Source organism: Saccostrea cucullata, unplaced genomic scaffold, assembly GCF_032062105.1.
Source record: "Saccostrea cucullata isolate Sc308-1 unplaced genomic scaffold, CSIRO_AGI_Scuc_v1 ctg12627, whole genome shotgun sequence".
Classification (NCBI taxonomy): domain Eukaryota; kingdom Metazoa; phylum Mollusca; class Bivalvia; order Ostreida; family Ostreidae; genus Saccostrea; species Saccostrea cuccullata.
Window position 1 is genome coordinate 6,582 of NW_026934461.1, and position 25,173 is coordinate 31,754.

The following is a 25,173-nucleotide window of genomic DNA, read 5'->3' on the forward strand; positions in this document are numbered from 1 at the left end:
TTGACCTGACCTTGCCTCTAATATGAAACAGTCAAATTTAATCTCACTGATACCATCACTTAGTGATATTGTCTTCTTGATTCTGTGAAAATTACATTAATTTTAAATACAAGAAATATGAGAAGAATCCTACCTTAAGATTTATATATTTTTTCCTCATCACAGAAGCAAGAAACATAACGAATAATTGAGATTCAGACAACATCTAACGTACAAAAAAAAAAAAAAAAAATGAAATATATAACAGAACAAAATTCATTTTCAGTTTTACATACATTTTTTAAAAATCTAATTGTGTTACTTTTAAAATGCTTTGATCATCAAAATAACATGCCATATTAGAATTCTTTAACAAAATAACAAGGGCTATAAAAGCATACAGATAAATATTGCACTTTTAAGGTTCTGAACACAATAACTGCTTACACCTGATTATACAGTAATTATAACATTCCAAGAAAGCATTAACAATTATGAAAAAATTAAATTTGATAATGTTGATTTTTTTTCAATTTAGTTATTAACAACCTTTTAATTAAACAGGCCTTAGAGAAGAACAATAATGATATACATTTCTTTTTTTTCAATTTTCAACAGCATGCATGGATTTTTTCAAAATTTATCTTCATAAAATATATAATAACTCAAAAAAAAAAGGAATGCTCAACAGTATGAAAAAATACACTTGTGCAAACAGGAATGTGAATCATGTAAACTTACAATTTGTCTAAAAGAACTTTTTAAATAAATACTATCAAGGCACATGATACATACTGCCTTCAAATATTGTTCAATTATAAGCAGATTAGAGTGCAAGGTGTCAAGGAAGAAAATCATGTCATCTTTGCACTGCCCATTACTAAAAGGGGACTTTGAGCAACTTTCTATATTACATCCAGTGGTTAATTTTTTTCATTGCAGCAGGAGGCACGAGTAGCAGATGGAGATTGATATGCAGAACAATAGAAAATTAGAATAAAATTGGGGTTTATGATTTCTGGCCATATTGTTTTTATTTCACCTTGTTCAAAGTCTACTTGATGCTTTTTTAAACATACACAAAAAGACCTTTGCCTGCTTTACATTATACCCTTTAATTCTCTCAAAAACATATACTAGTATTCTTTTATAGTGAGTGCAATTGAAGACTAGAATTTCAGTAATTTGTCATAACTTTCACAAAATCATTTTTAATAGTCTCCATATCATGGTTTTAAGGGCATTATTTTCCTAGCAAAAATAACCATATAACTGCACGAAGAAACATTCATCTTTGCTACTTTTGCCAAACTATGAGAGGCTTAAATTTGGCAATTGAGTTTGGCTCATCTGGGTTGACTTATGCACAGAATAAGTGTTTATTCTCTTGATCAATTTAATGCACAGATTTCCCATCCTCTGACTGTGTTCCTATACTTTCCCTTTCTTATAGTTCAAGGGCAAATATGGATAGGATTCTGCATTTGTTCATGTGCTTGAATCTGTCTTGCTGGCTGTTAAGATGCACTGTGGATGTCTGGAAACACTATCTGAAACAGGAAGACTTTCTGTAGGGTACACGTATTCCCTTTCTGTTTCAGTGATTTATTTGATGTTTGCAATGTAGTAATTTTACATATTTCTCTTTCAGGAAACAATTGTGTTTTTAGATTTTCAACTTCCTATGTTTTCACCGTTTCATTAAATCTAGTCACCTCAACTGACTGAGTTATCTTAATTATTTGATAAAAGGTCTGCCTGGTTGGAATGCCTTACCAGCAACTTTTATATGACAAAATAAGAAGCCAAGCATGGTTCACCACCTCCAGGAAATTCCTTCAAGTCATCCAACTTGGCTGAAAACTTGTCATGTTGATCCTCATTTCTGTCATCATAGAATGCCATTCCTTGAGGTCTGGACACCCAAGCAGTAAAGTGCTGGTTGGCGTGTACATATATAGAACCCAGTCTGTATCTGTTGCCTAGTACATGGATCACATGAGGTAAATGCTCCATTCTGAAGTTTAAGCGGTATATTTTCAGGAAAAGGCATGGAGGGGGTTCAGGAAGGGTCCAAATGACCTGGCCGTTGCATACAATGAATCTAATTATGATTAAAAAAAATATCACCAATCAAAACTTAAATATGAGGTTCATAGTAAAGAAAGAAAAAAGGCTCATGGGCCACAATGTTTACCTTAGCCCTGCTTTACTTAAAATTTTTGAAAATATTTCCCACTCTATTCCTCAAAAAAAAAACAAACAAACAAACAAACAAACAAACTGTGTTTCCATATTGTGTCCCACCCAAACTCTAAGGGCTCCATGGATCCAATTAACATTTTGGATTTTTTTTCAACATTATCTATACTTAATATATGGGCTTGCTATTATAGAGAAAAATAGGTTTTTTTCTTGTATACATTTCTTGTATTATTTGAATTTTTAATCCTTTTGACTGAGATGTTTAATAAGTCCCACGCTTAAAACAAAGACCAAAAATTGAAAGCAAACTATACTAATTAAAAAAGTTCATACAAATTTGCACATCTGAAGATGGTTGCTGATTAAAAGCTCTTCATATGAAAATCCTGCTTTTCTTGACCAGTTTTCCGATTTATTTCTCAGTATAATATTTTTCTACCCTCTTTTGGCCCCACCCTACCTGCAATGACTACCATTGGTTTCAAACAAATATTTATGTTTTTTTTCTCAAAGTGTTTTGGTCAATTAATTTTCCACCACCAGTGTGAAAAAATGCAATAGTCTTTTAAAGCAATTTGAAGGATACACCAAAGGCTTTTTTCAAGATTTTCAACAATTTAGAGATTTTTGGCTAAGAAAAAGAACTTTATCACTGCTTTATAATGCATGTAAAATTCTTGGTAAATATGAAATGGTTTTCTAAATATTTAACAATAATGAAACATAAACACTACCACATGTGAATGTTCCGTAATTGAAGCTTCTGATTTGATCTGTGACTGTCTGCTCCTGAAAGGAGCAATAAATCACTGTGACCACTTGGGGAATTCTTCACTAGCCACACAGAGGTTAACAGTAATTAAACAACAGGGAACCCAGATTTAGGGAAGGAGATCTAACAGGTCACTAATGACCATGAAATAGGAGGTGGAGCTTAGCTCTTGCCATTTTGCTGGGAAATCTTTCTGATTCAGAATTGAACCTATTTTACTTAATTAAAACACTTAAATATAGAAAAGAACCTCCCATTCTTGTGAATATGCATAGAAAATATGGAAGAGTGACAGGTATCCAAAGCTGAATCTCCAAGGTGTCATATATTTCTAGCTTTGGCAGAATTTGTTGTGTAATGGGTTTTTGCCCTCTACTGTAAAGTAAGATCAGACAGTTGGTGGTATTATTTCAAAGGATTCAGCTCCCTTATTTATTGACCAATTTCTCTGAAAACTGGCTAGATTGTGTCTCAAATGTGTGTTCCCAAAACCGTATCTCAGATTTTTGATATCTTGCTTAGTTCTTGAATTATTGGGGGAAATGTAGAATTGGGCTAATAAATTGGTAACATTGAAGGACAAATGAATGTAACTTTTGACCTAAAAGATTTATCAAAAATCTGAGATACGGTTTTTGAGTTCAATCTTTAATCTACCTTGAGGCAAAATTATGACTTTGAGAGATGGAATACAAAAAAGTTGATTTATAAAATACAAATGCACTTACATTTACATTAAAATATTAATTATTTTTTAAGAAGAATAAAATGAAAGTTTAAATTAGGATCATTAAATAGTAAATTTAACAAGCTTTCAAATGATATATACTTTTAATATGCTATCTTTGATAATGAAAGAATAACAAGCAAATTAAATTCTGCCATTTGGAAACCTTTGGTGTATCCTTAAGACAGTATTAAAGAAGTACATGCAAGCAGCATGCAGATTGGTTTTAGCTCACCTATTTATTTATTTAGTATTTACTGCAGAATTATAGTGAAACATTTGCTAAAACTTTATTAAAGATGAAACATGCAATACCTTAAATCAAATCGACGATCAATCCAATGTTGAAAAAAATTAATGCCATCAGCAAACTCCCCACAATTTTTGTGACATTTACATTCACTGCAAAATAATTTAAAGAAAATACTTTTAATCAATCACAAAATCAATATAGAGAATAAAATATTCTATGCAGCTAGGTGACTTTGGTTACTGCTATCACACATACACATAAATCTATACCTAAAATGTCTAATATTTCCAATGTTTTACTGAGCAATCATAAAAAATTAATGTTTGACCATGAAGTGTGATATATTGGACCTGTCCATGAGATATTGGACCACGAAAGTCACACAATGCATGGGTAGGATCAGCTAAATCTTATTTGCAATTGACAGAGACGGAACTGACCGACTAAACGTCAGTGCTGGTTAAAGGCCGGGGGCGACCTAGATTTTTTGCCACCTGGTAAAATAGGCGGCGCTTATCTCCATCACTGTCAGTGCAGCTGATAAGAACTGCACTGAGCTGAGTCAGCTTTGTTTACAAATAACCGACAGTGGGAATTCCATTTCATTTTGTGTGTATATATAAATAAAGAAGTGAAATCTGCGTGTACTGCAAATCAGTTTAATTAAGTATACAACATTTACTTATTAACACATAAATGCAGTGTATAAACAGTTAGGATTTTGCAGATAATCAGGACAAAAGTTTCAAACTAATTACATGTAAATAATGGAGTTTGATTTAAAGTTCTTACAATTTGGGATATTTACACATGTCTCCTTCAAATAAAATCAATAACATCAGTTTCTTCTTTTAGCTTTGAAGACACTCTTCACATATCGTGTCCAAATATTTTTCCTAAATGAGAAAGTTAATTTTTTGTAGTTCTTTTTACCCTTAGCACTTCTTGGCATTCGGTGGTTTGGTCTCCAAACAGATGTATAATCTCTGTCCACGTTTTCATTCCAATGACATACAGCCAAATTGGATCTTGCTCTGTACATGTCATCAGAAAATGATATTCGTTTGTCCTGGTATACATTCATGACATTGTTGAAGCTTTCAACATAAAATGTATCATGACATAAAATGTAATCCTGTGGATGCTTATAAACAATAGAATTTTTTACGACTCCTAGCAACAACTTCTCGGCACACGGGTTAGAAATAACTTTCCGAGATATTTCATAGTTAGGATCCATTTTGCACCTGGAGGAAGAATGACAATTTGAGTGATTGTTCTTGTAATGTTCTACTATGTTCAATAGAAGTGCTTGAAGTTTTGCGGTATCTTCATCACAGTTTCTAATGGCCCAGTGAAAGTGAGTGCACACTGGCTCCACTTTGTCATCAAGTTGAGATGACCAGGTTTTTCCCTCAAGATATGCTGGCCCAGAAGATACTTTTTTCAAACAGGACTTAACTGATTTGACTGCATGCCAAAAGGACATCAATCAGCCAAACTGTTCATGAAATTTATTAGGACCCGACACTCTTAACCAAATTATGTGACATTTTTTAATTTTAATTTTGATTCATACATCATTATATAGTAAAGAGTGTTTCGGCGGTTTTTAAAAAAACGGCTATATGCCCTAAGGCCCGCCTCATCAGGGGTCCACCTTAGCAGTTGTATTCTTGTGGTAAACGTGATCTAATAATCATATCTCCTATGCTTTTGTGCTTGCTATATGCTACAACTGGTTCCGATGTAAATATTTCTTTGCATCTTGTGTCTGTTTTCATTTCATTCCAATATTTTAAGATGCGTCTTTTTAATCCTTTGACTCTCGGATTATATTTTGTAACCATAACTAATGGATTGCAGAGTTTAGATTCACTGTTGTTTTTGTTTAGCATCTTATTTCTGTCCGTTCCAGTTACGTCTGTGAAAATAGGGTCTATTTCTGTATCAGAGTAGCCTCTCTTTGACAAGTGTTTCTTGAAGTTTTGTAGAATTGTGCTGAGGGTTGCATTGTCATTGGTATTTCTCATATGTCTAATGCATTCTCCCTTAATGAAACCTTTGAATACTGCTGGGTTGTGAGAGCTTTCTCTGTGTAGATATTGAAAATTATTTGTTGGTTTAATGTACGACTTAATATCTAGTTTGTTGGATTCTTGGAATTTTTTTCCTTTGTACACTGTTGTGTCTAAAAAATTCACAGAATCAATTGAGATTTCAAAAGTGAATTTCAAATGCGGGTGGCATTGATTGCCAATTTGAAAGAAATCAAGAATCTCATTCTCAGACCCATTGAAAATAATAAAGCCATCATCTCTAAATCTGCCGTGAAACAAGACTTTATTGGCATACTGAAATTGCGCCATGATTGATTGAGTTATCTGGAACATTCTTATATCAGATACCTCAGGGGAAACAGTTGAACCCATTGCGCAACCGATTATTTGTTTGTAATATTTTCCATTAAACTCAAAATAATTATTTTCAAGTATGCACTTTAGAAGAAAGAGGAGATCTGAGACCTCGGGATAAGGCAGATCTGATAAATCTCGTTTGTAATTTCGGTAGGCCTCTTCAACAGCGCTTAATAATTCATCAAACTCCATGTTAGTATACATACTTGTAACATCATAAGTGATCAGTATGATTTGCGATGGTAAGCATAAGGCTTCGATTTTATTGATGAAATCCGTAGTATCCTTTATGTACGTCGATTGTTTTTGAACAATCGGGATTAGAAAATAATCACAGTAAGCACCAATCCTCTGTGTTGGTGTATCGCATTGTGAAATAATTGGTCGCCCAGGTGGTAGCCGTCTGAGGCTGCAAGTGCCGTTCATAAGGGCAGTCATGATTTTATCTTTGATCTTGTGTATTTTAGGGAGCAAGTATAAATGTCCGCATTTAAGGGACGAATCGCTATCACTTAGATAACGATATGTTTCTTTGTCTAAAGCTCCTCCAATAAACATATCAGATATTTTTTCTTGTATGGTATTACGTAAATGTGACAAATCAGGTTTTTCAACTTCAAGGTAGTGTTTTGATTCAAGTTGACGTAAAGCTTCAGTGACATATTTATCTCTGTCCATGATGACCACAGTGTTACTTTTATCAGCTTTTTTGATTACAATATGGCGATTGTTTTTTAATGAGACCAATGCCGCCCTTTCCTGGTTAGTTAAATTATCCCGATATTGTTTTATTGGCATAGATGATAATTCTAATTTGGTTTTGTCAATATAATTTTCAAGAGCACCGCATGCCTGATCGGGTTTATAACCAGTAGATGTTCTGAAGGGATGAAGTTTATTATTTTCCCCGGTATCAAAGAAGAATTTGCATCTGAGTTTTCTAGAAAACTCGTCAAAGTCCTTAAGGAGAAACCTTTTGACATTGCTGCTTTGTGGTGACGGGATGAATTTAAGTCCTTTGGCTAGCAGTATGTATTCGTTATCTTGAAGACCACATGAGGATAAATTAAGAACAAATTTTTTTGCATTTATTACGCTTGCTCTGTGAATACGTTGTTTATGAGCAAATGCATTAGACGCTCTTAATACACTTTTCTTCTGTTTATCTAGACGCCTGAAACGTCGCGCCATTGTTAGAAACGGCTTGAATATCTTATAACTCTAATGGTGTAAGATTGAATTAATTATCTCAGAGGATAAATGATGTTGTTGATAATATAATAAAGCACCACGTCTATTATACGTCTGAGCGTATAAATAGAGGGTAAACCAATAAGTGCCGATTAATTATAATAACACCACGTCTATAATACGTCTGAGCGTATTGATAGAGGGTATAAGGCACATACGTAATAGATAATAAAATTCCCGTGTATAATTTGCAAAGCAAACAAACAAGTGGCACAAAAATTAATCCTGCCGTGCTTACTCGCACTGGCTAAATAAAAGCAATGTCAAGATTAAAGAAGCGCGCAGAAGCGATAAGCCACGCCCCCTTTCAGTCAAACTGAAGCTAATACAATCAACCAATAGGTGACCATGTTGTTGGTCAAATGTTTTAAGAAGTAAAAACACAAGTTCTAAAATAATTAGAGATTATAATATAAGGAATATTGCATTCAAAACAAACAAAGATGTAGCTTCCTTGATAATATCAATGTTATTTAAAACGACAAAGTAGTTAAAATGTACAAGTATTAGACTGGTCTATACATTATGAAATTATTGTACATTAAATAAGATCCAAACTGCATAATATTTTTAATCCGCCCGAATATTCGATAGACCTCACTAGGAAAGTTATTCCATATTGCAGATGTCACTATTGTTTGTAGTAATTATAACGCACTGATAATTAAAAATAAACATCACCAGATGAGAGGGTGTTTCAAGTCCACATGTAAGACTGTTAATATGGGTGGTATCTTCGTCGGAATTGACCTCTTTTCTCTTGAGGACGATAACCTGAGAAAGAGTTTCTTTGGTTGTGATGATTCCAGTCCTTCCGAGGTACTCGGGTGTTCCTTCCTGGGGCCTTGGAGACTGTTGCAGTCCTAGAGTTAGAGGAGCTCTGTTGCATAGAGCCCAAATGCCTGCGGTAATCCATCAATCAGCCAATTCCTTTGTGTTTTCATTGTGTAGATTGAGGATGTCTGTGTCCAAATCTATTTTCATTTTTTATTTTAATTTTGCACTTTCATACATCATTATATAGCAAAGAGCTTTCGGCGGTTTTTAAAAAAACGGCTATATGCCCTAAGTTGGCCTCATTTCCACCTTTTAGCAGTTGATTTGGTTTGTAAACGTGAATCTAATAATCATATCTCCTATGCTTTTGTGGCTTGCTATAAGCTACAACTGGTTCCGATGAAAATATTTCTTTGCCTCTTGTGTCTGTTTTCATTTCATTCCAATATTGTTAGATGCGTCTTTTAATCCTTTAATTCTCGAATTATATTTTGTATTCATAACTAATGGATTGCAGAGTTTAGATTCACTGTTGTTTTTATTTAACATCTTATTTCTGTCCGTTCCAGTTGTGAAAAAAAGGACATCAATCAGCCAAACTGTTCATAATTTATTAGACCCTATGTGACATTTTTTAATTTTAATTTTGATCCAAATCATACATCATTATATAGTAAAGTGTGTTTCGGCGTTTTTTAAAAAAACGGCTATATGCCCTAAGGCCCGCCTCATCAGGGGTCCACCTTAGCAGTTGTATTCTTGTGGTAAACGTGATCTAATAATCATATCTCCTATGCTTTTTGCTTGCTATAGAAACTGGTTCCGATGTAAATATTTCTTTGCATCTTGTGTCTGTTTTCATTTCATTCCAATATTTTAAGATGCGTCTTTTTAATCCTTTGACTCTCGGATTATATTTTGTAACCATAACTAATGGATTGCAGAGTTTAGATTCACTGTTGTTTTTGTTTAGCATCTTATTTCTGTCCGTTGAAAAAAGTTACGTCTGTGAAAATAGGGTCTATTTCTGTATCAGAGTAGCCTCTCTTTGACAAGTGTTTCTTGAAGTTTTGTAGAATTGTGCTGAGGGTTGCATTGTCATTGGTATTTCTCATATGTCTAATGCATTCTCCCTTAATGAAACCTTTGAATACTGCTGGGTTGTGAGAGCATTTTCTCTGTGTAGATATTGAAAATTATTTGTTGGTTTAATGTACGACTTAATATCTAGTTTGTTGGATTCTTGGAATTTTTTTCCTTTGTACACTGTTGTGTCTAAAAAATTCACAAACTTTGTGAGATTTCAAAAGTGAATTTCAAATTTGGCATTCATTACCAATTTGAAAGAAATCAAGAATCTCATTCTCAGACCCATTGAAAATAATAAAGCCATCATCTCTAAATCTGCCGTGAAACAAAGACTTTATTGGCATACTGAAATTGCGCCATGATTGATTGAGTTATCTGGAACATTCTTATATCAATACCTCAGGGGAAACAGTTGAACCCATTGCGCAACCGATTATTTGTTTGTAATATTTTCCATTAAACTCAAAATAATTATTTTCAAGTATGCCCGAGTCCACCTTAGCGGGATAAGGCAGATCTGATAAATCTCGTTTGTAATTTCGGTAGGCCTCTTCAACAGCGCTTAATAATTCATCAAACTCCATGTTAGTATACATACTTGTAACATCATAAGTGATCAGTATGATTTGCGATGGTAAGCATAAGGCTTCGATTTTATTGATGAAATCCGTAGTATCCTTTATGTACGCCTCGATTGTTTTTGAACAATCGGGATTAGAAAATAATCACAGTAAGCACCAATCCTCTGTGTTGGTGTATCGCATTGTGAAATAATTGGTCGCCCAGGTGGTAGCCGTCTGAGGCTGCAAGTGCCGTTCATAAAGTCATGATTTTATCTTTGATCTTGTGTATTTTAGGGAGCAAGTATAAATGTCCGCATTAGGGACGAATCGCTATCACTTAGATAACGAAAATATGTTTCTTTGTTTAAAGCTCCTCCAATAAACATATCAGATATTTTTTCTTGTATAAAAAATTACAGAGTAAATGTGACAAATCAGGTTTTTCAACTTCAAGGTAGTGTTTTGATTCAAGTTGACGTAAAGCTTCAGTGACATATTTATCTCATTGAAAATAATGACCACAGTGTTACTTTTATCAGCTTTTTTGATTACAATATGGCGATTGTTTTTTAATGACCAATGCCGCCCTTTCCTGGTTAGTTAAATTATTCTTATATCAGATATTGTTTTATTGGCATAGATGAAAATTCTAATTTGGTTTTGTCAATATAATTTTCAAGAGCACCGCATGCCTGATCGGGTTTATAACCAGTATGAAGGGATGAAGTTTATTATTTTCCCCGGTATCAAAGAAGAATTTGCATCTGAGTTTTCTAGAAAACTCGTCAAGGTCCTTAAGGAGAAACCTTTTGACATTGCTGCTTTGTGGTCGGGATGAATTTAAGTCCTTTGGCTAGCAGTATGTATTCGTTATCTTGAAGACCACATGAGGATAAATTATCAAACAAATTTTTTTGCATTTATTACGCTTGCTCTGTGAATACGTTGTTTATGATTTGCAAATGCATTAGACGATTTCTTAATACAATCTGTTTATCTAGACGCCTTTTGTTAGATTGAATATTTTAACTCTAATGGTTAGATTGAATTAATTATCTCAGAGGATAAATGATGTTGTTGATAATATAATAAAGCAACGTCTATTATACGTCTGAGTCGTATAAATAGAGGGTAAACCAATAAGTGCCGATTAATTATAATAACACCACGTCTATAATACGTCTGAGCGTATTGATAGAGGGTATAAGGCACATACGTAATAGATAATAAAATTCCCGTGTATAATTTGCAAAGCAAACAAACAAGTGGCACAAAAATTAATCCTGCCGTGCTTACTCGCACTGGCTAAATAAAAGCAATGTCAGCAGAAGCGATAAGCCACGCCCCCTTTCAGTCAAACTGAAGCTAATACAATCAACCAATAGGTACCATGTTGTCTGGTAAATGTTTTAAGAAGTAAAAACACCTCTTCTAAAATAATTATTTTTAATATAAGTGAATATTGCATTCAAAACAATAGTGACATCTGCAATATGGTAACTTTCCTAGTGAGGTCTATAATATCGGATTAAAAATATTTATTTAAATGTACAATAATTTCATAATGTATAGACCAGTCTAATACTTGTACATTTTAACTACTTTACGTTTGAAATAACATTGATATTATCAAGGAAGCTACATCTTTGTTTGTTTTGAATGCAATATTCCTTATATTATAATCTCTAATTATTTTAGAACTTGTGTTTTTACTTCTTAAAACATTTGACCAACAACATGGTCACCTATTGGTTGATTGTATTAGCTTCAGTTTGACTGAAAGGAGGCGTGGCTTATCGCTTCTGCGCGCTTCTTTAATCTTGACATTGCTTTTATTTAGCCAGTGCGAGTAAGCACGGCAGGATTAATTTTTGTGCCACTTGTTTGTTTGCTTTGCAAATTATACACGGGAATTTTATTATCTATTACGTATGTGCCTTATACCCTCTATCAATACGCTCAGACGTATTATAGACGTGGTGTTATTATAATTAATCGGCACTTATTGGTTTACCCTCTATTTATACGCTCAGACGTATAATAGACGTGGTGCTTTATTATATTATCAACAACATCATTTATCCTCTGAGATAATTAATTCAATCTTACACCATTAGAGTTATAAGATATTCAAGCCGTTTCTAACAATGGCGCGACGTTTCAGGCGTCTAGATAAACAGAAGAAAAGTGTATTAAGAGCGTCTAATGCATTTGCTCATAAACAACGTATTCACAGAGCAAGCGTAATAAATGCAAAAAAATTTGTTCTTAATTTATCCTCATGTGGTCTTCAAGATAACGAATACATACTGCTAGCCAAAGGACTTAAATTCATCCCGTCACCACAAAGCAGCAATGTCAAAAGGTTTCTCCTTAAGGACTTTGACGAGTTTTCTAGAAAACTCAGATGCAAATTCTTCTTTGATACCGGGGAAAATAATAAACTTCATCCCTTCAGAACATCTACTGGTTATAAACCCGATCAGGCATGCGGTGCTCTTGAAAATTATATTGACAAAACCAAATTAGAATTATCATCTATGCCAATAAAACAATATCGGGATAATTTAACTAACCAGGAAAGGGCGGCATTGGTCTCATTAAAAAACAATCGCCATATTGTAATCAAAAAAGCTGATAAAAGTAACACTGTGGTCATCATGGACAGAGATAAATATGTCACTGAAGCTTTACGTCAACTTGAATCAAAACACTACCTTGAAGTTGAAAAACCTGATTTGTCACATTTACGTAATACCATACAAGAAAAAATATCTGATATGTTTATTGGAGGAGCTTTAGACAAAGAAACATATCGTTATCTAAGTGATAGCGATTCGTCCCTTAAATGCGGACATTTATACTTGCTCCCTAAAATACACAAGATCAAAGATAAAATCATGACTGCCCTTATGAACGGCACTTGCAGCCTCAGACGGCTACCACCTGGGCGACCAATTATTTCACAATGCGATACACCAACACAGAGGATTGGTGCTTACTGTGATTATTTTCTAATCCCGATTGTTCAAAAACAATCGACGTACATAAAGGATACTACGGATTTCATCAATAAAATCGAAGCCTTATGCTTACCATCGCAAATCATACTGATCACTTATGATGTTACAAGTATGTATACTAACATGGAGTTTGATGAATTATTAAGCGCTGTTGAAGAGGCCTACCGAAATTACAAACGAGATTTATCAGATCTGCCTTATCCCGAGGTCTCAGATCTCCTCTTTCTTCTAAAGTGCATACTTGAAAATAATTATTTTGAGTTTAATGGAAAATATTACAAACAAATAATCGGTTGCGCAATGGGTTCAACTGTTTCCCCTGAGGTATCTGATATAAGAATGTTCCAGATAACTCAATCAATCATGGCGCAATTTCAGTATGCCAATAAAGTCTTGTTTCACGGCAGATTTAGAGATGATGGCTTTATTATTTTCAATGGGTCTGAGAATGAGATTCTTGATTTCTTTCAAATTGGCAATCAATGCCACCCGCATTTGAAATTCACTTTTGAAATCTCAATTGATTCTGTGAATTTTTTAGACACAACAGTGTACAAAGGAAAAAAATTCCAAGAATCCAACAAACTAGATATTAAGTCGTACATTAAACCAACAAATAATTTTCAATATCTACACAGAGAAAGCTCTCACAACCCAGCAGTATTCAAAGGTTTCATTAAGGGAGAATGCATTAGACATATGAGAAATACCAATGACAATGCAACCCTCAGCACAATTCTACAAAACTTCAAGAAACACTTGTCAAAGAGAGGCTACTCTGATACAGAAATAGACCCTATTTTCACAGACGTAACTGGAACGGACAGAAATAAGATGCTAAACAAAAACAACAGTGAATCTAAACTCTGCAATCCATTAGTTATGGTTACAAAATATAATCCCGATGGTTACAAAATATAAAGAGATCAAAGGATTAAAAAGACGCATCTTAAAATATTGGAATGAAATGAAAACAGACACAAGATGCAAAGAAATATTTACATCGGAACCAGTTGTAGCATATAGCAAGCACAAAAGCATAGGAGATATGATTATTAGATCACGTTTACCACAAGAATACAACTGCTAAGGTGGACCCCTGATGAGGCGGGCCTTAGGGCATATAGCCGTTTTTTTAAAAACCGCCGAAACACTCTTTACTATATAATGATGTATGAATCAAAATTAAAATTAAAAAATGTCACATAATTTGGTTAAGAGTGTCGGGTCCTAATAAATTTCATGAACAGTTTGGCTGATTGATGTCCTTTTTTTCACACCTTGTATCTAGGGACAATGTCCCACAGGCATCATCCCGTGAATCGCCTTCTTTGAACGCGATCGACTCTTAATTTATTGGGGCTTCTCCCTCTGACCATTTTCGACATTTTTATTGAAACCAAAAGAACAGTAACACATTAACGCTTCCTAGCTAATTTTTTCATCCGCTTATAGTGGGAGACCTCTTGAACATCACAGAATTCGATTGATTTATTACAATCTAAGGAGTGATTCCGAGATTGACATCTCAAAGTTATATAGTTAAATTCTGCACAATTACAACACTTAAGACGTAATGATACAAAGACTTAGTCGACTTTCTTTGAAAAAAGCAACCAAAGCTAACATCATGGATGAGGATTTCCAGATACCGTCAAACCAAGAAGCCTTGTCCCAGATTGATGATTTGGATTTAACAATCCGTTTACCGGACGCCAATAATACCTACACGAGAGCTACAGAAAATGGATTGGCTGAAATATCAAAAACTCTCAAAGAACGACTCGAACTTTCTAAAAAACGTGAAAGTCTAATTCATGGAAACAGGACCGGGAACTACCCTACATGGTATAGTGTTAACACAAAGTGTTTCCTAAACCTACCTAATGAGCAGGAGGAGCAGAAATTCAGGAGTTTCTGGAAAGAACTGAGCAACGCCATCGAGAAACAAGCCTCACAGAAAGTAATAGACTTCCTTGCAAACCAAATCAAGGAAAAGGAAAATGAGGCCAACAGGATTAGGGCTGAGAACATAAAGCGTGTAGGTTTTGCTACAGAGGAAAGTGCCTCTATCAGAAAACAGTTGGACACAGACATCCTCAATCTACACAATGAAAACACAAAGGAATTGGAGGATTACCGCAGGCATTTGGGCTCTATGCAACAGAGCTCCTCTAACTCTAGGACTGCAACAGTCTCCAAGGCCCCAGGAAGGAACACCCGAGTACCTCGGAAGGACTGGAATCATCACAACCAAAGAAACTCTTTCTCAGGTTATCGTCCTCAAGAGAAAAGAGGTCAATTCCGACGAAGATACCACCCATATTAACAGTCTTACATGTGGACTTGAAACACCCTCTCATCTGGTGATGTTTATTTTTAATTATCAGTGCGTTATAATTACTACAAACAATAGTGACATCTGCAATATGGAATAACTTTCCTAGTGAGGTCTATCGAATATTCGGGCGGATTAAAAATATTATGCAGTTTGGATCTTATTTAATGTACAATAATTTCATAATGTATAGACCAGTCTAATACTTGTACATTTTAACTACTTTGTCGTTTTAAATAACATTGATATTATCAAGGAAGCTACATCTTTGTTTGTTTTGAATGCAATATTCCTTATATTATAATCTCTAATTATTTTAGAACTTGTGTTTTTACTTCTTAAAACATTTGACCAACAACATGGTCACCTATTGGTTGATTGTATTAGCTTCAGTTTGACTGAAAGGAGGCGTGGCTTATCGCTTCTGCGCGCTTCTTTAATCTTGACATTGCTTTTATTTAGCCAGTGCGAGTAAGCACGGCAGGATTAATTTTTGTGCCACTTGTTTGTTTGCTTTGCAAATTATACACGGGAATTTTATTATCTATTACGTATGTGCCTTATACCCTCTATCAATACGCTCAGACGTATTATAGACGTGGTGTTATTATAATTAATCGGCACTTATTGGTTTACCCTCTATTTATACGCTCAGACGTATAATAGACGTGGTGCTTTATTATATTATCAACAACATCATTTATCCTCTGAGATAATTAATTCAATCTTACACCATTAGAGTTATAAGATATTCAAGCCGTTTCTAACAATGGCGCGACGTTTCAGGCGTCTAGATAAACAGAAGAAAAGTGTATTAAGAGCGTCTAATGCATTTGCTCATAAACAACGTATTCACAGAGCAAGCGTAATAAATGCAAAAAAATTTGTTCTTAATTTATCCTCATGTGGTCTTCAAGATAACGAATACATACTGCTAGCCAAAGGACTTAAATTCATCCCGTCACCACAAAGCAGCAATGTCAAAAGGTTTCTCCTTAAGGACTTTGACGAGTTTTCTAGAAAACTCAGATGCAAATTCTTCTTTGATACCGGGGAAAATAATAAACTTCATCCCTTCAGAACATCTACTGGTTATAAACCCGATCAGGCATGCGGTGCTCTTGAAAATTATATTGACAAAACCAAATTAGAATTATCATCTATGCCAATAAAACAATATCGGGATAATTTAACTAACCAGGAAAGGGCGGCATTGGTCTCATTAAAAAACAATCGCCATATTGTAATCAAAAAAGCTGATAAAAGTAACACTGTGGTCATCATGGACAGAGATAAATATGTCACTGAAGCTTTACGTCAACTTGAATCAAAACACTACCTTGAAGTTGAAAAACCTGATTTGTCACATTTACGTAATACCATACAAGAAAAAATATCTGATATGTTTATTGGAGGAGCTTTAGACAAAGAAACATATCGTTATCTAAGTGATAGCGATTCGTCCCTTAAATGCGGACATTTATACTTGCTCCCTAAAATACACAAGATCAAAGATAAAATCATGACTGCCCTTATGAACGGCACTTGCAGCCTCAGACGGCTACCACCTGGGCGACCAATTATTTCACAATGCGATACACCAACACAGAGGATTGGTGCTTACTGTGATTATTTTCTAATCCCGATTGTTCAAAAACAATCGACGTACATAAAGGATACTACGGATTTCATCAATAAAATCGAAGCCTTATGCTTACCATCGCAAATCATACTGATCACTTATGATGTTACAAGTATGTATACTAACATGGAGTTTGATGAATTATTAAGCGCTGTTGAAGAGGCCTACCGAAATTACAAACGAGATTTATCAGATCTGCCTTATCCCGAGGTCTCAGATCTCCTCTTTCTTCTAAAGTGCATACTTGAAAATAATTATTTTGAGTTTAATGGAAAATATTACAAACAAATAATCGGTTGCGCAATGGGTTCAACTGTTTCCCCTGAGGTATCTGATATAAGAATGTTCCAGATAACTCAATCAATCATGGCGCAATTTCAGTATGCCAATAAAGTCTTGTTTCACGGCAGATTTAGAGATGATGGCTTTATTATTTTCAATGGGTCTGAGAATGAGATTCTTGATTTCTTTCAAATTGGCAATCAATGCCACCCGCATTTGAAATTCACTTTTGAAATCTCAATTGATTCTGTGAATTTTTTAGACACAACAGTGTACAAAGGAAAAAAATTCCAAGAATCCAACAAACTAGATATTAAGTCGTACATTAAACCAACAAATAATTTTCAATATCTACACAGAGAAAGCTCTCACAACCCAGCAGTATTCAAAGGTTTCATTAAGGGAGAATGCATTAGACATATGAGAAATACCAATGACAATGCAACCCTCAGCACAATTCTACAAAACTTCAAGAAACACTTGTCAAAGAGAGGCTACTCTGATACAGAAATAGACCCTATTTTCACAGACGTAACTGGAACGGACAGAAATAAGATGCTAAACAAAAACAACAGTGAATCTAAACTCTGCAATCCATTAGTTATGGTTACAAAATATAATCCGAGAGTCAAAGGATTAAAAAGACGCATCTTAAAATATTGGAATGAAATGAAAACAGACACAAGATGCAAAGAAATATTTACATCGGAACCAGTTGTAGCATATAGCAAGCACAAAAGCATAGGAGATATGATTATTAGATCACGTTTACCACAAGAATACAACTGCTAAGGTGGACCCCTGATGAGGCGGGCCTTAGGGCATATAGCCGTTTTTTTAAAAAACCGCCGAAACACTCTTTACTATATAATGATGTATGAATCAAAATTAAAATTAAAAAATGTCACATAATTTGGTTAAGAGTGTCGGGTCCTAATAAATTTCATGAACAGTTTGGCTGATTGATGTCCTTTTTTTCACACCTTGTATCTAGGGACAATGTCCCACAGGCATCATCCCGTGAATCGCCTTCTTTGAACGCGATCGACTTGTTCTTAATTTATTGGGGCTTCTCCCTCTGACCATTTTCGACATTTTTATTGAAACCAAAAGAACAGTAACACATTAACGCTTCCTAGCTAATTTTTTCATCCGCTTATAGTGGGAGACCTCTTGAACATCACAGAATTCGATTGATTTATTACAATCTAAGGAGTGATTCCGAGATTGACATCTCAAAGTTATATAGTTAAATTCTGCACAATTACAACACTTAAGACGTAATGATACAAAGACTTAGTCGACTTTCTTTGAAAAAAGCAACCAAAGCTAACATCATGGATGAGGATTTCCAGATACCGTCAAACCAAGAAGCCTTGTCCCAGATTGATGATTTGGATTTAACAATCCGTTTACCGGACGCCAATAATACCTACACGAGAGCTACAGAAAATGGATTGGCTGAAATATCAAAAACTCTCAAAGAACGACTCGAACTTTCTAAAAAACGTGAAAGTCTAATTCATGGAAACAGGACCGGGAACTACCCTACATGGTATAGTGTTAACACAAAGTGTTTCCTAAACCTACCTAATGAGCAGGAGGAGCAGAAATTCAGGAGTTTCTGGAAAGAACTGAGCAACGCCATCGAGAAACAAGCCTCACAGAAAGTAATAGACTTCCTTGCAAACCAAATCAAGGAAAAGGAAAATGAGGCCAACAGGATTAGGGCTGAGAACATAAAGCGTGTAGGTTTTGCTACAGAGGAAAGTGCCTCTATCAGAAAACAGTTGGACACAGACATCCTCAATCTACACAATGAAAACACAAAGGAATTGGAGGATTACCGCAGGCATTTGGGCTCTATGCAACAGAGCTCCTCTAACTCTAGGACTGCAACAGTCTCCAAGGCCCCAGGAAGGAACACCCGAGTACCTCGGAAGGACTGGAATCATCACAACCAAAGAAACTCTTTCTCAGGTTATCGTCCTCAAGAGAAAAGAGGTCAATTCCGACGAAGATACCACCCATATTAACAGTCTTACATGTGGACTTGAAACACCCTCTCATCTGGTGATGTTTATTTTTAATTATCAGTGCGTTATAATTACTACAAACAATAGTGACATCTGCAATATGGAATAACTTTCCTAGTGAGGTCTATCGAATATTCGGGCGGATTAAAAATATTATGCAGTTTGGATCTTATTTAATGTACAATAATTTCATAATGTATAGACCAGTCTAATACTTGTACATTTTAACTACTTTGTCGTTTTAAATAACATTGATATTATCAAGGAAGCTACATCTTTGTTTGTTTTGAATGCAATATTCCTTATATTATAATCTCTAATTATTTTAGAACTTGTGTTTTTACTTCTTAAAACATTTGACCAACAACATGGTCACCTATTGGTTGATTGTATTAGCTTCAGTTTGACTGAAAGGAGGCGTGGCTTATCGCTTCTGCGCGCTTCTTTAATCTTGACATTGCTTTTATTTAGCCAGTGCGAGTAAGCACGGCAGGATTAATTTTTGTGCCACTTGTTTGTTTGCTTTGCAAATTATACACGGGAATTTTATTATCTATTACGTATGTGCCTTATACCCTCTATCAATACGCTCAGACGTATTATAGACGTGGTGTTATTATAATTAATCGGCACTTATTGGTTTACCCTCTATTTATACGCTCAGACGTATAATAGACGTGGTGCTTTATTATATTATCAACAACATCATTTATCCTCTGAGATAATTAATTCAATCTTACACCATTAGAGTTATAAGATATTCAAGCCGTTTCTAACAATGGCGCGACGTTTCAGGCGTCTAGATAAACAGAAGAAAAGTGTATTAAGAGCGTCTAATGCATTTGCTCATAAACAACGTATTCACAGAGCAAGCGTAATAAATGCAAAAAAATTTGTTCTTAATTTATCCTCATGTGGTCTTCAAGATAACGAATACATACTGCTAGCCAAAGGACTTAAATTCATCCCGTCACCACAAAGCAGCAATGTCAAAAGGTTTCTCCTTAAGGACTTTGACGAGTTTTCTAGAAAACTCAGATGCAAATTCTTCTTTGATACCGGGGAAAATAATAAACTTCATCCCTTCAGAACATCTACTGGTTATAAACCCGATCAGGCATGCGGTGCTCTTGAAAATTATATTGACAAAACCAAATTAGAATTATCATCTATGCCAATAAAACAATATCGGGATAATTTAACTAACCAGGAAAGGGCGGCATTGGTCTCATTAAAAAACAATCGCCATATTGTAATCAAAAAAGCTGATAAAAGTAACACTGTGGTCATCATGGACAGAGATAAATATGTCACTGAAGCTTTACGTCAACTTGAATCAAAACACTACCTTGAAGTTGAAAAACCTGATTTGTCACATTTACGTAATACCATACAAGAAAAAATATCTGATATGTTTATTGGAGGAGCTTTAGACAAAGAAACATATCGTTATCTAAGTGATAGCGATTCGTCCCTTAAATGCGGACATTTATACTTGCTCCCTAAAATACACAAGATCAAAGATAAAATCATGACTGCCCTTATGAACGGCACTTGCAGCCTCAGACGGCTACCACCTGGGCGACCAATTATTTCACAATGCGATACACCAACACAGAGGATTGGTGCTTACTGTGATTATTTTCTAATCCCGATTGTTCAAAAACAATCGACGTACATAAAGGATACTACGGATTTCATCAATAAAATCGAAGCCTTATGCTTACCATCGCAAATCATACTGATCACTTATGATGTTACAAGTATGTATACTAACATGGAGTTTGATGAATTATTAAGCGCTGTTGAAGAGGCCTACCGAAATTACAAACGAGATTTATCAGATCTGCCTTATCCCGAGGTCTCAGATCTCCTCTTTCTTCTAAAGTGCATACTTGAAAATAATTATTTTGAGTTTAATGGAAAATATTACAAACAAATAATCGGTTGCGCAATGGGTTCAACTGTTTCCCCTGAGGTATCTGATATAAGAATGTTCCAGATAACTCAATCAATCATGGCGCAATTTCAGTATGCCAATAAAGTCACTTGTTTCACGGCAGATTTAGAGATGATGGCTTTATTATTTTCAATGGGTCTGAGAATGAGATTCTTGATTTCTTTCAAATTGGCAATCAATGCCACCCGCATTTGAAATTCACTTTTGAAATCTCAATTGATTCTGTGAATTTTTTAGACACAACAGTGTACAAAGGAAAAAAATTCCAAGAATCCAACAAACTAGATATTAAGTCGTACATTAAACCAACAAATAATTTTCAATATCTACACAGAGAAAGCTCTCACAACCCAGCAGTATTCAAAGGTTTCATTAAGGGAGAATGCATTAGACATATGAGAAATACCAATGACAATGCAACCCTCAGCACAATTCTACAAAACTTCAAGAAACACTTGTCAAAGAGAGGCTACTCTGATACAGAAATAGACCCTATTTTCACAGACGTAACTGGAACGGACAGAAATAAGATGCTAAACAAAAACAACAGTGAATCTAAACTCTGCAATCCATTAGTTATGGTTACAAAATATAATCCGAGAGTCAAAGGATTAAAAAGACGCATCTTAAAATATTGGAATGAAATGAAAACAGACACAAGATGCAAAGAAATATTTACATCGGAACCAGTTGTAGCATATAGCAAGCACAAAAGCATAGGAGATATGATTATTAGATCACGTTTACCACAAGAATACAACTGCTAAGGTGGACCCCTGATGAGGCGGGCCTTAGGGCATATAGCCGTTTTTTTAAAAAACCGCCGAAACACTCTTTACTATATAATGATGTATGAATCAAAATTAAAATTAAAAAATGTCACATAATTTGGTTAAGAGTGTCGGGTCCTAATAAATTTCATGAACAGTTTGGCTGATTGATGTCCTTTTTTTCACACCTTGTATCTAGGGACAATGTCCCACAGGCATCATCCCGTGAATCGCCTTCTTTGAACGCGATCGACTTGTTCTTAATTTATTGGGGCTTCTCCCTCTGACCATTTTCGACATTTTTATTGAAACCAAAAGAACAGTAACACATTAACGCTTCCTAGCTAATTTTTTCATCCGCTTATAGTGGGAGACCTCTTGAACATCACAGAATTCGATTGATTTATTACAATCTAAGGAGTGATTCCGAGATTGACATCTCAAAGTTATATAGTTAAATTCTGCACAATTACAACACTTAAGACGTAATGATACAAAGACTTAGTCGACTTTCTTTGAAAAAAGCAACCAAAGCTAACATCATGGATGAGGATTTCCAGATACCGTCAAACCAAGAAGCCTTGTCCCAGATTGATGATTTGGATTTAACAATCCGTTTACCGGACGCCAATAATACCTACACGAGAGCTACAGAAAATGGATTGGCTGAAATATCAAAAACTCTCAAAGAACGACTCGAACTTTCTAAAAAACGTGAAAGTCTAATTCATGGAAACAGGACCGGGAACTACCCTACATGGTATAGTGTTAACACAAAGTGTTTCCTAAACCTACCTAATGAGCAGGAGGAGCAGAAATTCAGGAGTTTCTGGAAAGAACTGAGCAACGCCATCGAGAAACAAGCCTCACAGAAAGTAATAGACTTCCTTGCAAACCAAATCAAGGAAAAGGAAAATGAGGCCAACAGGATTAGGGCTGAGAACATAAAGCGTGTAGGTTTTGCTACAGAGGAAAGTGCCTCTATCAGAAAACAGTTGGACACAGACATCCTCAATCTACACAATGAAAACACAAAGGAATTGGAGGATTACCGCAGGCATTTGGGCTCTATGCAACAGAGCTCCTCTAACTCTAGGACTGCAACAGTCTCCAAGGCCCCAGGAAGGAACACCCGAGTACCTCGGAAGGACTGGAATCATCACAACCAAAGAAACTCTTTCTCAGGTTATCGTCCTCAAGAGAAAAGAGGTCAATTCCGACGAAGATACCACCCATATTAACAGTCTTACATGTGGACTTGAAACACCCTCTCATCTGGTGATGTTTATTTTTAATTATCAGTGCGTTATAATTACTACAAACAATAGTGACATCTGCAATATGGAATAACTTTCCTAGTGAGGTCTATCGAATATTCGGGCGGATTAAAAATATTATGCAGTTTGGATCTTATTTAATGTACAATAATTTCATAATGTATAGACCAGTCTAATACTTGTACATTTTAACTACTTTGTCGTTTTAAATAACATTGATATTATCAAGGAAGCTACATCTTTGTTTGTTTTGAATGCAATATTCCTTATATTATAATCTCTAATTATTTTAGAACTTGTGTTTTTACTTCTTAAAACATTTGACCAACAACATGGTCACCTATTGGTTGATTGTATTAGCTTCAGTTTGACTGAAAGGAGGCGTGGCTTATCGCTTCTGCGCGCTTCTTTAATCTTGACATTGCTTTTATTTAGCCAGTGCGAGTAAGCACGGCAGGATTAATTTTTGTGCCACTTGTTTGTTTGCTTTGCAAATTATACACGGGAATTTTATTATCTATTACGTATGTGCCTTATACCCTCTATCAATACGCTCAGACGTATTATAGACGTGGTGTTATTATAATTAATCGGCACTTATTGGTTTACCCTCTATTTATACGCTCAGACGTATAATAGACGTGGTGCTTTATTATATTATCAACAACATCATTTATCCTCTGAGATAATTAATTCAATCTTACACCATTAGAGTTATAAGATATTCAAGCCGTTTCTAACAATGGCGCGACGTTTCAGGCGTCTAGATAAACAGAAGAAAAGTGTATTAAGAGCGTCTAATGCATTTGCTCATAAACAACGTATTCACAGAGCAAGCGTAATAAATGCAAAAAAATTTGTTCTTAATTTATCCTCATGTGGTCTTCAAGATAACGAATACATACTGCTAGCCAAAGGACTTAAATTCATCCCGTCACCACAAAGCAGCAATGTCAAAAGGTTTCTCCTTAAGGACTTTGACGAGTTTTCTAGAAAACTCAGATGCAAATTCTTCTTTGATACCGGGGAAAATAATAAACTTCATCCCTTCAGAACATCTACTGGTTATAAACCCGATCAGGCATGCGGTGCTCTTGAAAATTATATTGACAAAACCAAATTAGAATTATCATCTATGCCAATAAAACAATATCGGGATAATTTAACTAACCAGGAAAGGGCGGCATTGGTCTCATTAAAAAACAATCGCCATATTGTAATCAAAAAAGCTGATAAAAGTAACACTGTGGTCATCATGGACAGAGATAAATATGTCACTGAAGCTTTACGTCAACTTGAATCAAAACACTACCTTGAAGTTGAAAAACCTGATTTGTCACATTTACGTAATACCATACAATAAAAAATATCTGATATGTTTATTGGAGGAGCTTTAGACAAAGAAACATATCGTTATCTAAGTGATAGCGATTCGTCCCTTAAATGCGGACATTTATACTTGCTCCCTAAAATACACAAGATCAAAGATAAAATCATGACTGCCCTTATGAACGGCACTTGCAGCCTCAGACGGCTACCACCTGGGCGACCAATTATTTCACAATGCGATACACCAACACAGAGGATTGGTGCTTACTGTGATTATTTTCTAATCCCGATTGTTCAAAAAAGACGTACATAAAGGATACTACGGATTTCATTAAAATCGAAGCCTTATGCTTACCATCGCAAATCATACTGATCACTTATGATGTTACAAGTATGTATACTAACATGGAGTTTGATGAATTATTAAGCGCTGTTGAAGAGGCCTACCGAAATTACAAACGAGATTTATCAGATCTGCCTTAT

General features: G+C 35.0%; 1 protein-coding gene across 1 annotated transcript in view; it reads right to left on the reverse strand.

Annotated features, from left to right (window-relative positions):
* Positions 1–669: 669 nt before the first annotated feature.
* The window catches only part of LOC134240789 (uncharacterized), a 50,203-nt gene continuing 25,699 nt past the window's right edge, over positions 670–25,173 (reverse strand). The window contains exons 5-6 of the mRNA XM_062722869.1: positions 3,999–4,085; positions 670–2,083 (exon numbers count right to left, since the gene is read on the reverse strand). Of these exons, the coding sequence (XP_062578853.1) occupies positions 1,765–2,083; positions 3,999–4,085 (406 nt within the window). The 3' untranslated portion in view covers positions 670–1,764. The remainder of the gene's footprint in view (positions 2,084–3,998; positions 4,086–25,173) is intronic.